This window comes from Durio zibethinus, chromosome 16 (assembly GCF_047325235.1).
Source record: "Durio zibethinus cultivar Kanyao isolate XHJ-2024 chromosome 16, ASM4732523v1, whole genome shotgun sequence".
NCBI classification, from domain to species: Eukaryota; Viridiplantae; Streptophyta; class Magnoliopsida; order Malvales; family Malvaceae; genus Durio; species Durio zibethinus.
The window spans coordinates 1639901-1655932 of NC_143177.1; the positions used below are offsets into that span (position 1 = coordinate 1639901).

The following is a 16032-nucleotide window of genomic DNA, read 5'->3' on the forward strand; positions in this document are numbered from 1 at the left end:
AAAAAAAAAATTTCTCATTTTTTTTTATTTTCTATATTTATATATAAAATTTATCCACTGTTTTGAGTTTTGTTTCCTCTCTCTCTATATTTCATTTCGGGTGAAAAGCTTTTTTTTTAAATAGTAATTTAACTGAATTTCCATCACTGTCCCGGGAAATAAAATATTGGTCCTTTGTCTCTTAACCCTGATATGAATTCTCAAGTTTCATGGTTTTCTATTTTTCTTTTTGAAAATTGAATTGGATTTTCATTGGCTTTTTTTCTGGTGTCAAAATACAAAGGCGTTGACTATCTTGCTTGGATTTAGCTTGAAAGATTCCACTTTCTACCCATTCAAAGTTCAAACCCAGATAAAAATTTTGAATTTGGGGATTAGGTTTTGTTAATTCACTAGTTTTTTCTTTCTGGGTCTCTGGGATTTTTGGAAAATCACAATCTAATACAGGGATCTCCTTATTTGTTTCAATGTTTTTCTTTGAACTTTGAGAGTTAAAAGGTTTATGAAAGTCTTGTTCTTTTCACCTAGTTGCCTTAATGGGGTTTATGATTTATGATAAAAAGATCCTCTTTTTTATCCCAATTATCAAATTTTAAGGCTGTTTTGTTGTAAGTTTATTGAGTTATAGATTTGAGTGGAATTGTGTTGTGTGGGGAGGTGTAATTGTCAATGGATGCGGTCCATAATGATGTTAAGGATGTTAATGGACATAAAAACAAGACTCTAGGTACCATAGATTCTCCAAAAGTTGAAGATCATGCTGATGGAGAAGATTACTGTGAGTCAAATTCTTTGTTGCCACCTAAGAAAGGTGGGATGTCAAGAAAACCTGAGAAGACACGGCGAAAAGTCCAATGGAATGATAAAAATGGGAATAAACTCGCAGAGATACTGGAATTTGAACCAAGGTGATTGGTTTTGTGGAGTTTATCTGCCAATGTATGCAGTAATTTGTTTGATGTTTGAGACTTTTGATTCTTTGGGCTTGGTTTTGTTGATATGTCATTTAGATGATTCTGTCACTAGTGAACTTTTTGTTTGAATTTATTGCCAATGCTACATTGATGAATTGTTATGAGCATAGCTACTTTATCATTTTAAGTATGCAACAAATTTGTGTACACCAGAAATTTCAACCTTGGCTGAAACTAAAAGTAGTTTGTCATCACAGACTTGTTTGTATCTTCAAATCCCATGTTCTGTTATTTTCTTTTGAGTTTGTCTTTAAACATGTTATAATGCCGTGCATCGGTGAGTTGTATATCAATCTAGCTGAATGATAATTCCAAGAATAGAACAAATGGGTACAGAGCTGAAAATTTTATGTACCATACAAGCTTCACTCAGAAGGCAATGTACTGTCATTGTCTTTTCCTGTTCTATCTATGATTGCAGAGAGGGATTGGCATAAAGCAACATTTCTTTTGTATGCAAATTACTTTGTGGGTTTGCTTTAGGGGATATTTGCTGTATTGATTATTGATTATGTCAAAATTTCAATGGTTGTTCCATATTCCAACAATGAATCTGAATTGAGGACTGCTGTAATTGATACTTGTAATATTGACATCACCAAAATCTTACAAAAATGTTTTCAACTTTATCTCATTGTGCCAAATGGCTTTTACTACAGCATGTCTTTCAGGTACTTTCTTGAAGCATTAGGATGTCTTTTGCACATATCTTCAAAAGTTTTGTTGGTGTAAGATATAGACAATATCTGACACTATAACATGGTGAATTATCCAGGGGTTTTGTGTGTTTATGTTCTATTTCTCTTAGCTCCTGATCTAGGCCTTGTAATGTCTTGGCATCCAACAATCCAAGTATATAGTAACCCTACCATCCATAGATTGAAGAATGCAGATTGAAGGGCCCACTTATAGCTTAGTTTTCTGTTATTGATGTTTTCGTTTAAAACATCAAGAACTTTACTTTAAGTACAAAGGACCATCTTATTTTGTAACACGATTTGAATTTGAACTGGTTCTTGGTGTATTAACTAGGAATTACTTGAGCTGAATTGTTCTATACTGTTTGTGTCCACATGGTATATTCCATTTAGTTTTTTTTTTTTTTTTTTGGTTTCTTTAATAAAATAATGGCATATTTTGGATCTTCTCAGGAATGAGCACTTTAGTTTTTTACTTTTTTGGCATGAAAAAAATGTCACTGATATTCTTGATTGAATACGAACAATTGAGCAGAATTCTTTGATGTATTCTGTTGTCTTTGCAAGAATTAATTGAAAGGAGATACATTGGATTTATGCATTGGTGATACAAGGTCAATTTGCAAAAGAAAAGGATTACTCGTGTGAATCACACTTGACCTTGCAATATGATTAACTTGGACTTGAATAGTTGCTAATGTAGTTTTCATTGATTAACCATTGTATCTGTCACATCCTAATATCCTATCTATGCCTGCAGTGATGTTAGCGATTCTGATGATGAGGATTCAGATTCCTGCATATGTATCATAATGTAGGTACAATACAGGAAACCATCAGGAATTAACCGCTGGAAAATTAAATTTGGGTTTCAATTTCAACCTTGATTTTTTGACAAGATAGCCCTGGATTGAACTTGCTGTTGGAAGGATAGATTAAAGTTCCAGGTGCTGAGTGATGCAGTCTCTCATATATTTGCAGTTTATCAAACTGGAGTTCTTTACCATTTACAAGGTGGTTTGTCATGTGTTTCACCATGAACATGTAAGAATTGCATGGACCTTATCTCAGAGATGAAAGCAGATAGATAATGATGATGGTTGTCTTTCTTGCATGATGTCTCTTTATTAACCATCCTTTTTTTTTTTTTTTGCTTTTCCCTGTATGTGATATTTACAAGTTGATCACGTAAAATGGAATAGTCAATATGTAAATCTTATTTGCATCTTTTTTTTTCCCTGCATTACTTTCTTCTGAATCTTAATAATCTCTATCACAAAATTCTTGTTGCTAGTTGCTAGAGGCAGAAGAAAATTATTTCCACAATAACCATCTGCTAATAAGTTATGAGTCAGATTCATGATGAGAAATGCGATTTTGGTATACAGAGTATGGTATTGGCCTTTGTAATTGTGTTACTGTTTGATTGGTTAGAACTGCAAATGAGTCCAAGATATGGTGTAATTAAGTTACATAAATTTGAGCACCTAAAACTTCTGAACTGATCCCACCATATCTTTTACTTGTGAGACAATCATTCAGTACTGCAGAATGTGTAATCTATGCATATTCTGGTTGTCTTTGTTTAGAACATATGCTTCCATTGATCCCATTATTAGGCAAACTTTATCACAATATGCTGCATGATTGGTGATAGGAACATATACTGTGACATGCTATACCACTTGATGCCAGGTTGCCAGTGCTACTCAATTGCATTTGTATATGTGTAATGGTGGGCTCCAAACTGATCTATATGAAATTAATACTTGGGAAGTAAGTTGTACTTAAAAAAATTGTTAAATTTTGCTGGTGTAATTGCTCTTGCTTCTAGCAACCTCTACCTTCCTGTTCACCTTTCTGAGCAGTTTTAATCATCTGCTGCTTTTGTTAGGAACTCTCTGTATATATTTTCAGGTAAACTTTTGACAGCTATTAACTTGCAACACAATGTTGGAATGTGAGTAGTTTTCTTCCTTTTTTAAGTTAGAATAATGTTTTGAGAAGCCTGAAAATTGAAATTAAATGGTTCAACTTCAACACATTGTTCAATCCTTGTACATATAGTACAGCATGAAGAAATGAAACCAAGGGCTACCAAAATTACCAAATCTTATTAAACAATCTGAAATGAACCAAAGAATCATAAACTGACATACAAACAGACAGCAACCCAAAATTTTGCTCACCCTTTTATCATAAACAGACAACAACCAAATCAGTGGTTGGTGAAATTAACCAGTTTGTGAGGCTAGCATCAACTGCCTTGTCTTGCAGTAGGGTCTTTGACTGATTATAATATGGTGAGCAGTTGGATCTCAGCTTTGAACTGAAGGGTATTAGTGGTTCTTCCTTTAGTTCAATGTTCTTCTTCCTTTTGTGCTTAGGTGGTGGTGCTGCTCTTGCTTTAATTTCTTTCCACTGAGTAGTATTTTCAACTGGATTCAATACAGACCATAGATATTGGCTTCTGATCCTTGTATTTCCAATCCCAAGTGACTTTAAGTTCTCCATTTGTTGAAGCACAAAGTGGCATTTGATTCTTGGCCTTGTCCTCATCCATGTGAACCAATGAAGCTCCCTTTGCTGATTCCATGTTTACAGAGTCAAAGTGATCCAAGAGCTCTTATCCTTTGTCTTTGATCATAATCATAAAAATAATCATCATAATCATAAAAAAAATCATCATCTTCTAGATCACTCTCCTCGTTTGTCATTCCATCATCTTCATCTCTACAGTTTTGGTAGCTATAGTTGGCAGGATAAGAACCCTTCTGCAATGAATTTGAATCCCCCTCAAGAGAGATAGGGCACTCTCCCTTTTCCTGTTTCTGCTCCATTCTTTTCACTTTCCTCCTCTTCAACACTCTGTGAAAACTGATATGCAATTGTTTTTTCAGCTGGAATCGGCTCATGGGTCTGAGCATTGATATTGAAGCTCACTTTTCTTCCTGATCTTGATACTCGGTATCTCTTTAGGCTTTTTACGCGTATTAGATATGAAATAAATATACACACATATGTACTTGTCAGTCCCTTTTACAAAAATACAAACTGTGGCACTATAAACCTGCAACTGACCTCAGCTGAGAATTTGAGGTAACGGGGTTTTGTAGGATGTCAAGATTTGTAGAAACAGATGAATCCAAGGATTCTTAGCTAATAATGTTGTAGACGAATTAAACATGAACAAACGAACGTATGTTTGTGTTTATTTGTTTATTTTTAAAAGTGTTTGTGTTTAATTCATATTCATTAAAAAAAATTTACTTTGTCATATTTAGCTCATGTTCGTTCAATTAAGTTAAACGAGCTTATTCATAAACATTAAATGAATATATTTACGAATATATATAAATAAACACATTTTTAAACAATAAATAAATTATAACCAAATAAATTTAAACAAACAAATTATAAACAAATATAAATAAATTCAAACAAATATAAATGAATCTTAAAATAAAATTAAGATAAAAAATAAAAAAATAATTTTATTAATATTATTACAAACAAACAGCAAGTGAATAATAAATGAATTATAAATAAATTTATTTATGAACATAAATAAATAAACAAACATTTATTCGTGTTCAGTATGTTTAATAAGCAAACATACAAATGATGTTTAAAATCATTTGTTAAGTTTAATAATTGAATATAAATAAATTAAAATCGAACATATTCACGAATAATTAATCAAAAATTTTGTTTGCTAATACCCCTTATAGCTAACAAGTTTATGCAAGAAAACCATTCAACAGCAAAATCAAAACCATAAACAAATGAATTTGTCCAGTTGAAACTTTCCAAGAAATGTTCTAAACGAAAAAAAAAGTAGGTTACCAAATCTCCAGGGAGAATCCGATTGGGAGGTTTTCCAGGCTTCCTTTTAGTATAAATCCCGAAACAGCCAAGGCAACACCCCATTGGAAAATCCCTGGTGAAGTTTTCAAAGAGAACAAAGGAATGTTGGGGTAGGGTCAGGAGCGATCCATGCTGGGAAAAAATGGACTCTCAGATTTGGGTGATTTTAAAATCGATTTGGCACTAACGGTTTTCGAAAAAATATGAACGTTGGACCTTTAATGATGATGGGAGGAACCGAAGTGGAGGTACTTAGAAAAAAAATAATAATCAAAGGACAAACATGACTTTTTCGTTCTTTAAATCTGAAAATGCGGCTGTCACTTGACTCACTGATTGTGTTCGATTTCGGACATGACAAGATTGGATGAAATTTTTGTTTTGATCTCAACAAAAATTTATTCTACTTCCAATTTGACGTTAGCTTTGTCTGGTTGGATTTTAAGTTGTACTTAGAGTGAGGGAAGATGGGTGTTCTTGAGGAATTTTTTTTTTTACCTTTTTTACCCTTGGCTGCTTGGGAAATTTTGCTTGTTTGGCCTTTTTTTTTTTTTTAATCTATATTTGAATTGCTTAGCTTAAGGCTTCCTTCCTCGAATAAGATATTACATATATAAATTCTGTAAATTCTCAAAATTGAGTTCAAATATTATTTTTTTATATAAAAATAATAATTATGTAGTATGTTGATAAAATATTAAATTTTAATTTTAATAATTTTAAGTATAAAAAATATTAAAAAATATATAATTCATATAGTTGAATATGAATAATTATAGTCCCTTTTATATTTATATCAAATTATAAAAATTGAAACAAAAGAATATTTATCGTGCAAAAAAATAATATTTTTAATTTTAATCATTTTAATTCAAGAGTTAAAAAAAATTATAAAATTTACGTTGATGCAAATAGACCATCTTTATATATATATATATATATATATATGTGTGTGTGTTTATTTTTTGTCGTATTTGTAATTGTATTTTTTGAAAATAAAAAATATTAAGTTTGAATTTTTTTTATGATATAAAATTTTAATAATCTAAAATAAAATTTTTAATAATTTTAAATTAAAAAATTAAAAAAATTAAATATGAATAATTATATTCCCTTTCCTCAACCTACCAAATTATGATAATTGAAAAATGGAATATTTATCATGAACAAAAATATCAAATGTTTCATCGCGTGCACCACACATGAGAATTCCAAAACAAGCCAAAATTCACTACAGACGACCTAAGCTTCCACCCCAAATATCAAATCACAATCGTCCATTCCAAAACATACCACAATCTACACCGTCCAAATGGCATGCTCCCACCTCCCTCACACTTCCTTCCCTTCTTTATTTCCTAAGCCCGCAATTTCTATCTCAAGCCCCAAAATAGCCAACAAACCTTTCTCTTCTTTTTCTTCTCCAAAACCCAAAAACCTAGCGAAAGGAAGATTAAAATCAAAAGTTTTTTGTTAGATTTTGAGGAATAAAAGAGAGGAACGAAGAAGAAGAAGAAGAGATAAAAGGGGTTGGGAAATGGATTCAGATCAGGGAAAGCTGTTCATTGGTGGGATACCATGGGAAACAAGCGAGGATAAGCTTAGGGAACACTTTAGCCAATACGGCGACGTTTTGCAGACAGTTATTATGAGAGATAAGGTTACCGGAAGACCTCGAGGGTTTGGATTCGTCGTCTTCTCAGATCCTGCCATTCTCGATACCGTTCTTCAAGAAAAACACAGCATCGATGGGAGAATGGTGAGATTTGTATTGTGCTTTAATTGGTTTTTCTAGGGTTATTGTCATCTGGGTTTTTCTTTTTTAATGCTAATTTTAGGTGGAAAATTTTGGATTTTCCTTTTCTTTTTTGATGTCAGTTTGATGGGTATTGAGGGATAAATGATTTTTTTGATAATTTTCTCTTGATTTACTGTTTGATGATTGTGTGGGTCCATATTGGGTATCTTTTTTTTTTTTTTTTAATTTTGTTGTATTTTATTGCTAATTATGAACTTTATAAGTTTTATATTATTGTTTTTTCCTGAGCCTGGGAAGATACTTGGATTTTCATAATGTATGCTACATTTTTTGTTGCCAATTTTGTAGTCAAGGTATTGTTTGGTTAACTTAGGAACTGTTATTGCTTTTAAAATTGCGGCTGAGTTTGCTTGAATGCTAGAGTTCATCCGAGTTTGTAAATTTATCTGTATTGTTATTGTCTTTGTCTGGTGTTTGAGAATAGTTCCCTATTGTAAGATATGATAACTGTTCCCCAGGTCGAGGCAAAGAGGGCGTTATCAAGAGAGGAGCAGCAAACTTCTGCTAGGTCTGGAAATTTTAATCAGGGTAGAAATTCTGGAAGTGGTGGAAATATCAGGACCAAGAAGATTTTTGTTGGAGGGTTGCCTCCTACCTTAACTGAAGATGGATTTCGCCAATACTTTGAGGCATATGGTCATGTAACTGATGTAGTAATAATGTATGACCAGAATACTCAGCGGCCTCGTGGATTTGGTTTTATCTCGTTTGACGCTGAAGATGCTGTTGATAGGGTTTTGCACAAGAATTTTCATGATTTGAATGGCAAGCAAGTTGAAGTGAAGCGGGCCCTTCCTAAAGATGCCAATCCTGGTGGGGTTAGCCGAACTATCAGTGGTGGTGCTGGTGGTGGTGGAGGTTACCAGGGCTATGGTTCTTCTGGTGGGAATGCGAGTTCTTATGATGGTCGTATGGACTCCAATAGGTACATGCAGGCCCAGAGTACTGGAGCTGGCTTTCCACCTTATGGCTCATCAGGATACACAGCTGGTTATGGTTATGGTCCCACTAATAATGGTGTCGGTTATGGTAGTTATGGCAATTATGGTGGTGCAGGTGCTGGTTATGGTGCCCCTGCAGGTGCTGCTTATGGGAATCCTACTGCTGGTTATCCAAGTGGCCCTCCTGGTGCACCTAGAAGCTCATGGGGCGCTCAAACTCCTCCTGGTTATGGTACTATGGGTTATGGAAATGCTGCTTCTTGGGGTGCCCCAGGTGCTGGTGCTGGTAGTGGTGGTCCAGGGTCAGCAGCTACCGGCCAATCTCCCACTGGAGTTACTGGTTACGGGAGTCAAGGTTATGGATATGGTGGGTATGGCGGAAATGATGGATCTTATGGGAATGCTGGGTATGGGGCTGTTGGAGGTCGTTCTGGTGTTACTCCAAATATTAATCCTGGTTCAGGCGGGGGAGATCTACAAGGAAGTGGTGGTGGCTACATAGGAAGTGGATATAGTGATGCAAATGGAAATTCAGGGTATGGAAATGCATCATGGAGGTCTGATTCATCACAAGGTTCTGGAAATTATGGGGGCACTCAGTCAAATGGTCCTCATGGTGGACAAGGTGGTTATGGTGGTGGGTACGGTGGTGCTCAGGGCCGACAAGCTCAACAACAGTGATTCAATCACTTGAAAGACAACTTGATTTCAACCTCTTCTGTGGATAGCCTTCTCTTTGCTCTTGTGGTGATGGTTTCTTATTCCCAGCAGCAACGGGAGAGGCTCAATTTGGATGTCTAATCACCTTGGGACCGGTTGGATTGCTTGAATCCCAGTAGCTTGCAGTATCTATTTTGCTAGCCATAATAAGTAGTTTTGAGGCATAATAGTTGCCTTTCTTTAGTTTTGCTATTGAGTGTAGTTTAAATTTGGCTTGCTTTATATTTGTTTACTTACTGCTCCGGTACGTTTCTTATTTATGGTAGTGTTTAAGCTATACTAGTTTATATAACTTTTATTTCTGTTGTCTTGACTGTTTTGAGTGTTTTGATGTTATTTATATCATCTAGGAAATTTGATGATAGATGATTATGCTTGATTTGAAATGATGAGTAGGGTACGAAGATGTACCAAGGATTTTTACTGATAGCAGTGGAGCTATGGACCACTTGGGTTGATCACTTCATAATGGTAGCGATAAACATAGTGGTAGGTGACACTTGAGGATGGCATAATCATTTTCCCCCTGTATTTGCCCTTGTGTTGTACAGGAGGAGAGATGCTTGAGAGTTCAAAGGTGGAGTCAAGTGTCTACTCAGGGCTGAACCCGAGCTTCGTGGTGGGGGTTTTTCAATGTGGGGTTTGTTCATCCGAGGACTTGCTCAGTTGAAATTTTGAGTTAACATGGGAGAGGCCCTTCCCCATCCAGTTGCTGCCAACTCTTCCAACTCTTGGCTTTTGAATTTGTGAAGCAAACGGTCTGGGGTATGTTGACTCAAAGCTGTTAGCTGTCTGGCAGATTAAGATACATTATTCTCTTATTACTTGGGGTGCCTTTTGATTCTTTAGAGTAGATCTTACAGTGTGATTTCTGATCAATAGAGCCTTAGAAAAGCATGTCCTTTAAGAGTTCCTGTTAGTTTTGGAATGAATTATTGAGTTTTCCCTAGCATTTAATGCTGGGGCCATTCTTTCCTTCCACAGGCAATAGGTTAAATTCTTCTGATTGGTATTGGTAACGTCGTATGATTCATAATTGCTCATTATTCTCGGTCACATCATGAGTCAAGACCCCAATTTTGTTTTCGTGTCTGTACATTTTAGGTAACAAACCAATAATTCAGTGGAAGAGGGGCTTTTAGTAGTTTTGAATGTCAACCTAGGCAGTCGAATTGAGTTTTGGTTGATGGAAGGATTCAAGACTGATGCTGAAAGCTTTCATTTTCAGGATTTTAATTGGACGATGAGACGTATGGTTCAAATGTTGTTAATCACTAGTAATGACTTGGTGACTGAATGGCAGCATCTATGTATATGTATATAGATAGAAACTCAGCTTCTCTCTTATCATTGGAATCGGGCAGTTTAAGAAGATATGTAAGGTCGGAGTTTGAATCCCATCATCTCCATTTCCTTAATAATACAGGGAAAAGAAAAAAAAAAAAAAAAAACCCAGCCTGTCTCTTACCAATGGAGGCAGGCAGTGTTTAAACTCAGATGAGTACTGCTCTCACTTGCTGGAAAGTGAAAAGCTCAGGTATTATAGGTAATTATTATTTGTTTAAGCTTGTATCAGCTAATATGACATTCAAAATTGATTTGGTTATTGCAATGAGAACTGAAAAAGCTGATGGTACGTAAACAATTGGCCATGGTCGACGCAGCAACTCGCTTGAATTAGTACGCTGAAGGAAAGCCTTGGCATGGATAGCCAATAGCAGCGAAATTGCAAGGCCTATAGTCAATGAAATATCTGCAAATAAATCAAAGATTCTAATGAAGCAGTTAGCAATACTTGTATCAAGGGTAAAATCTCGCCATGGATAAATACATCTGTTAAGGCCTAAATGATCAGCCTACCATGAACCGGCAAAAACATAAATAAATACTTGTCATCAATGGCGGCAAAGTTTATAGAATTTGGACGATAACTACTGTCGTGCCAACCTAAGGCTAACCATCGGTAGACCTGTTACGGAGTCATCGTTACTTTCTTTTATGTACAATTGATAATAAAAAATATATTTTTGATTAGATCATAAAATTTATTAAAATTTATTTAAATTTTTTTGATTTACTAATTAAAATTACATATGAAAAAGATTAAAAGATCCTTATAACGTTAGCCCAAAAAAAATATTAATTAATTTCGTACTATCTATTAAATTTAGTAAAAAATTTTTAAAATATTTTCAAAATAATTTAATTAATTATTCTTAAATTATTCTAATATTTTAATAAAAATTTAAAATTATTTTTTCATCTTAAAAATATTCAAAATGTCTATTATCATTTTTGAAAAGGGTTTTTCGTCGAATTCAAAACGTTTTTTATCCTAGAATATTTGATATTAAAGTTTTTTTAAAATATTATAATATTTTATCAGCATTTAAAGAATAATACCTCACCTAAAAGTTTATATAAAAATTACTATTATAATTTTTTAATAATTCCAGCACTGAAAATTTTAAAATTGAATTTATAATTTTAATAAAAATTAATATTTCAATTTTTTATAATTTTCAAAGCAATAAATGTTTTGATTTTTTTATTTAAAAAAAATTAGACTTCAACTTCTTTCTAAATATTTTTAGAGTTTTTTTTGAATTGTTTTATTTTTTAAAAAAATAAAAAAAAATTAATATTTCAAATTTTTATCATTTTCAAATTTATTTCAAATAAACTTCAAACATTTTATATTTTCGCACAAATTTAAAAATATTTTTAATGCAACAATTAAATCCACATAAAATAAATAATTAAAAAAATGAAAAATACCAAAAATAAGCTTGGTCAAAGACTCTATCACCGGCTGGTCAACACTTCAGGGGCTCGGTCAATGGCTCAGTCACCAGACAGCGGTTATGCGACTTGGTCAACAGTCAACCGCTCAGCCGATTTAGATCGATTTTCTGGCGGTTCCCAGCCCCGTCGAAAAACCCAAAGCTGCACAGGGTGGTAGATTCCGACGCCGGCCACCGTCCTGGTCGCCGTCCCTCGTCAGCTGCCACCACCTTTCAGCTTCCAATTTTCTCCACACACTCTTCCACACCTCTTCGTTTCAAATCCGTCCTTGGATTTTCCTAGATTTGCCTCCAAAACCTAGATCTACCCTTAAAACCGGGGCACAAACACCCCAAAAGACCAGCCTTGGCCGTACCAAATCTTCTGATCTTGTAGTATGTTGTTCCTTACCCTTCGGCCTCTCCCCTTACAGCGTTTCAAGCCCCAAAACTCCCTGAAACCAGCCAAACTCAAAACCTTAATAAAACCTTATTTTCTTCCTCTTTTGTTTTTTTTTTTAATTTCTTTTGGGTTCTTTTTGTACTGTGTTGCTTTCTTCTTGTTCTTTTATTCGGTTCCTCACTCCGATGAGGACTATAGATTTTTTTTTTGTTATTTAAAAATAAAAAGGAAACACGTGATTTTTTTTGTTGCTATTCGATTCGTGATTTTTGGTTATGGTGGGTTGAGAGTAGGTTTAAGGTGATTGATGGTGACTGTTTGGTGGCTTGTGCAAGGCCGTCTAGCTGATTCAAAGAGGGGGCCGACTTGGCTATTATAATGTTAGTTCTAGGTAACTTTCAGTGACAATAGTCGTAGGCTAAGAAAAAAAAACTGAAATTGATAATAGGAATTTTGGTAATTAATTTATCGCCGTGTTATTTATCCTTGCTCTTTTGCCTATTTTGAATTTTCTCTGTAGTGCGTTTGAGTTAAAGATGTGGATTTTATCCATATTTAATAAAAATTTTAACTTTTTATTTAACTAAAAGTAAAAATAAAAATTATATTATGAGTATAAAAATAAATATATATAATTTTAATTTTTATTGAAAATAAAGATGAAAAAAATAATATAATACCAGTAAAAAAGGTATTTTGATTTGTATCTAACAAATTTCGACCTAACTTAATTTTTTAAGATCAATTTTTTTAAAAATCAAATATCGAATTAAGTTAGATCAGGTGATAAAAAAAAAGAGTCGAATTCTAAACAAATTCGATTTTATTCAACTATATATATTATTTTTTAATTAATTAATTATATATTTATTTATTTTATATTTATATTTAAAAATAAAATTTTATTAATTTGAATCGGATTGAGTTAAATACGATTTTATATAATATCTAGTTAGATTAAATTTAAATATAAAAAAAAAATCAAATTAAATCAAATTCAAATGAGCAAAAATCTATTTAACCAAACTTATTACCATTTAAAAGTATACGCCTTATACTTGTATTTTATATATATTTATATATATTTAGTAAATAAAATTTTTTATTAAATAATATAAATTATTAATTAAAATTAATTAAAATTAATATATTTTATTGAAAAAATATATGTTAATAAAAAATTATCTAAATATATAAATAAATTTTTATTTTTATTTTTTTAAAAAATTACATATATAAAAATTATTCATATTCATTAAATATCTATAAAAATAAATTTAAATTTAAAATATTTATCAAAATAATTACGAAAATAAATATAATATAAAAATTTAATAATAAAAATAAAGAATACTCTGCTTTACTTATATTCTACGACATCCTTACCATGAATCTCAATTTATTAAATGAATTAAGGACTCAAATCTCAAATTCTATGGGCTTACATAAAACTTTTGCAGGTGCCGCCGATAGTGCTGAAAATGGTAGTGGTGATAGGATAGCTGGTAGCTTAGACTTTGTTCTTTCCAATTTTGCCATCCCCATACTCTTTCGGCCTTTTCTGACTTTTTTTTTTAAATTTTTATTAAAAAGAAAAATAATAAATACTAACAATAAAAAAAAAAGCCAATCCATTTCTAATAGACCTTAACACTTGGACTGCACTTTAGGGCTTGGGCTCCTAAGCCCAAAAGACCTGGATTATGAAATTAGACTGAATTGGATTTAAAACATAAAAACAATTAACAACCCACAAAATTTTTTTTTTTTAAATAAACAATCGATCGAGACAAAATTAGATGTTTATACATCTCAAAAGATAAAATGTAAGCATATTAACAAGAGAATACTAAAATAGAATCCTGAAATAATAATTAGTGGGTATATATTAAACAATAAATTATATATAAAAAATTAAAGAAAACAAATATTAATTCAATTGATTTATATAATCGCATTTAAAAGGTAATATCTAGTAAATTTATTATTTAAATATAATACATATAATTTTTTTTATATCCATATTGTGACAAAAAAAAGAAGAAATTGATGTATAATAAGAAAGATGAATGAGGAATTATTTTTAATTAAAAATTCACATTATGTCGCCCATTGATATAAATTGTTTTAAGAATAAAAGATATGTTTGATATGCAAAATTATGATAAGATAAGATAAGATAATATTATGAATAAAATTAGATTAAATAATATTATTTTATCTTGAATTTTATATGTACAAGAATTAAAGTAAAATAATTTATTTATTGATCAAAATTATTTTTTTACAAAATCTATATAATTTAAATTATTGATATATTTTTTAAGGATATAATATGATATATAAGTTCAATCCAATAGATTAAAAAATAATTTTCTCTACATTAGGAGAATTGAATTATCATATATCAAAAAGATAATTAGTCTTCCTTAGAGGTGATAACAGTTTGGTCTAGATCAGATTCAATTCAATTTTTTCAAATATTGCATAATATTATGAAAATTTAAAATCCAATTCAAATCCGAACAGAATTTTCATTCGATCTAAACTGAATTGAATTTTATTAATTCAGTTTAATTTATTTATTTTTAATTTTTAATTTTTAAAATTTGTATATATTATTTTAAAATAAAATTTTAATATATTTAAGTAAATTTTGATATAAAATTATTTTTTTATAAAAATTTAAAATATAGATAAAAATTAAGAAAAATATATAATTCAATTTAGTTTGATTTTTTTTTTTTGTTTTCATCTTCCGATTTGAAATTCAATCTAAATCTAATATATATATATATATATATATATTTAATATCTAAATTTGATCTTAACCGAATAAAAAAAAATAGATCCAAACTGAATTAACACTTTAGTTTTGAATAAATTTTCGATTATCTTGATTTTTTTCTCATCCTTAATCTTCCTTATAATCCAATCTTTTTTTTTTAAGATACAAACTAAACATAATATAAAATAATTATTATTTTATTTTACATCAAATATTACTTTAATATAATAATTCCGTGCCATAGTCTCCATGAAAGAGGGTGCCATTTGCCTTCCTCCTTTCACTAACAAATTTAAAATTACAAGCACCATTTCACTTCAAAGTCTCCAACATATTACAAATAGGCTTGAACTATATATATCTAGGAAAACAGGAAGACGATCCACTCCATTACATTTTTTTTTTATTCAATTCCTACAGGACACATTTTTCTTTGAAAAAAAAAACACAAATCCAATATAAAATTCTACTCCATCATTTTACCTTTTGATCGTATCCATTCTTTCTACTATATCAAAGTGCAGACAAAAGCTCTTCATTGGTGCCGCCATATCTGTTTGAATTTGCAGATGATATGGTTTATTATTGGGGAAATGAATGATAATTGAAAGAACCCAACTCCCCGATGGCGGCGTCTTCATCGTATTTTGATGTAGGTGATAGCTGCCTCTAATTTGCAGGTAAAAAATTCACACAGCATTGCTGTCGTTGAAGGAAAAACGTATGTGGGAATTGGCTAATTGGGTGAATGGGAAAAAATTGGGACCAAGTTGGGGGTACAGGGATAGTTTTGGTATTTCGATCACGGCCATTAGTTATCTTTAGGGTCAGCCATGTAGAGGAAGCTATGCCCGTAGTTTTTTTTTCATTTTAAAATTTTTTAAACGATTTTACGTATTATTGTAGTATAATATATAAATACTCTTAAAGTATTTAAATTTAATTCTAATGAAATTTAAATTTATTTTAATTATTGTCGAGTTGAATTTTAATTTGAACAATTCAACTTTTTAAATAAGTAAAATTTGAACATCTTATT

The 16032-nt window shown here is 31.5% G+C and overlaps 2 protein-coding genes and 1 pseudogene across 7 annotated transcripts; 2 read left to right on the forward strand and 1 right to left on the reverse strand.

Annotated features, from left to right (window-relative positions):
* Positions 1–57: 57 nt before the first annotated feature.
* LOC111292201 (uncharacterized) lies at positions 58–4060 on the forward strand. Of its 3 annotated transcripts, none has more exons than XR_002690488.2 (3): positions 58–908; positions 2433–2716; positions 3330–4060. XR_002690488.2 is itself a non-coding variant. In XM_022884459.2 (2 exons), the coding sequence occupies exons 1-2, from the start codon at positions 670–672 to the stop codon at positions 2488–2490; spliced, it is 297 nt and encodes a 98-aa protein (XP_022740194.1). In that variant the 5' UTR covers positions 58–669; the 3' UTR covers positions 2491–2915. The 3 variants fall into 3 exon arrangements, 1 of the variants encoding a protein (XP_022740194.1); XR_002690487.2 differs by having other exon boundaries at positions 3368–4060; XM_022884459.2 differs by lacking the exon at positions 3330–4060 and having other exon boundaries at positions 2433–2915.
* On the reverse strand, positions 3869–5602 carry LOC111298285 (uncharacterized; annotated as a pseudogene).
* A 1317-nt stretch (positions 5603–6919) lies between these two features.
* Positions 6920–10625, forward strand: LOC111292184 (heterogeneous nuclear ribonucleoprotein 1-like). Of its 4 annotated transcripts, none has more exons than XR_002690479.2 (4): positions 6920–7298; positions 7817–9114; positions 9571–9784; positions 10248–10625. XR_002690479.2 is itself a non-coding variant. In XM_022884439.2 (2 exons), the coding sequence occupies exons 1-2, from the start codon at positions 7077–7079 to the stop codon at positions 8978–8980; spliced, it is 1386 nt and encodes a 461-aa protein (XP_022740174.2). In that variant the 5' UTR covers positions 6920–7076; the 3' UTR covers positions 8981–9332. The 4 variants fall into 4 exon arrangements, 1 of the variants encoding a protein (XP_022740174.2); XR_016328546.1 differs by lacking the exon at positions 10248–10625 and adding an exon at positions 10004–10038; XR_002690478.2 differs by lacking the exon at positions 10248–10625 and having other exon boundaries at positions 9571–10038.
* Positions 10626–16032: the final 5407 nt, after the last annotated feature.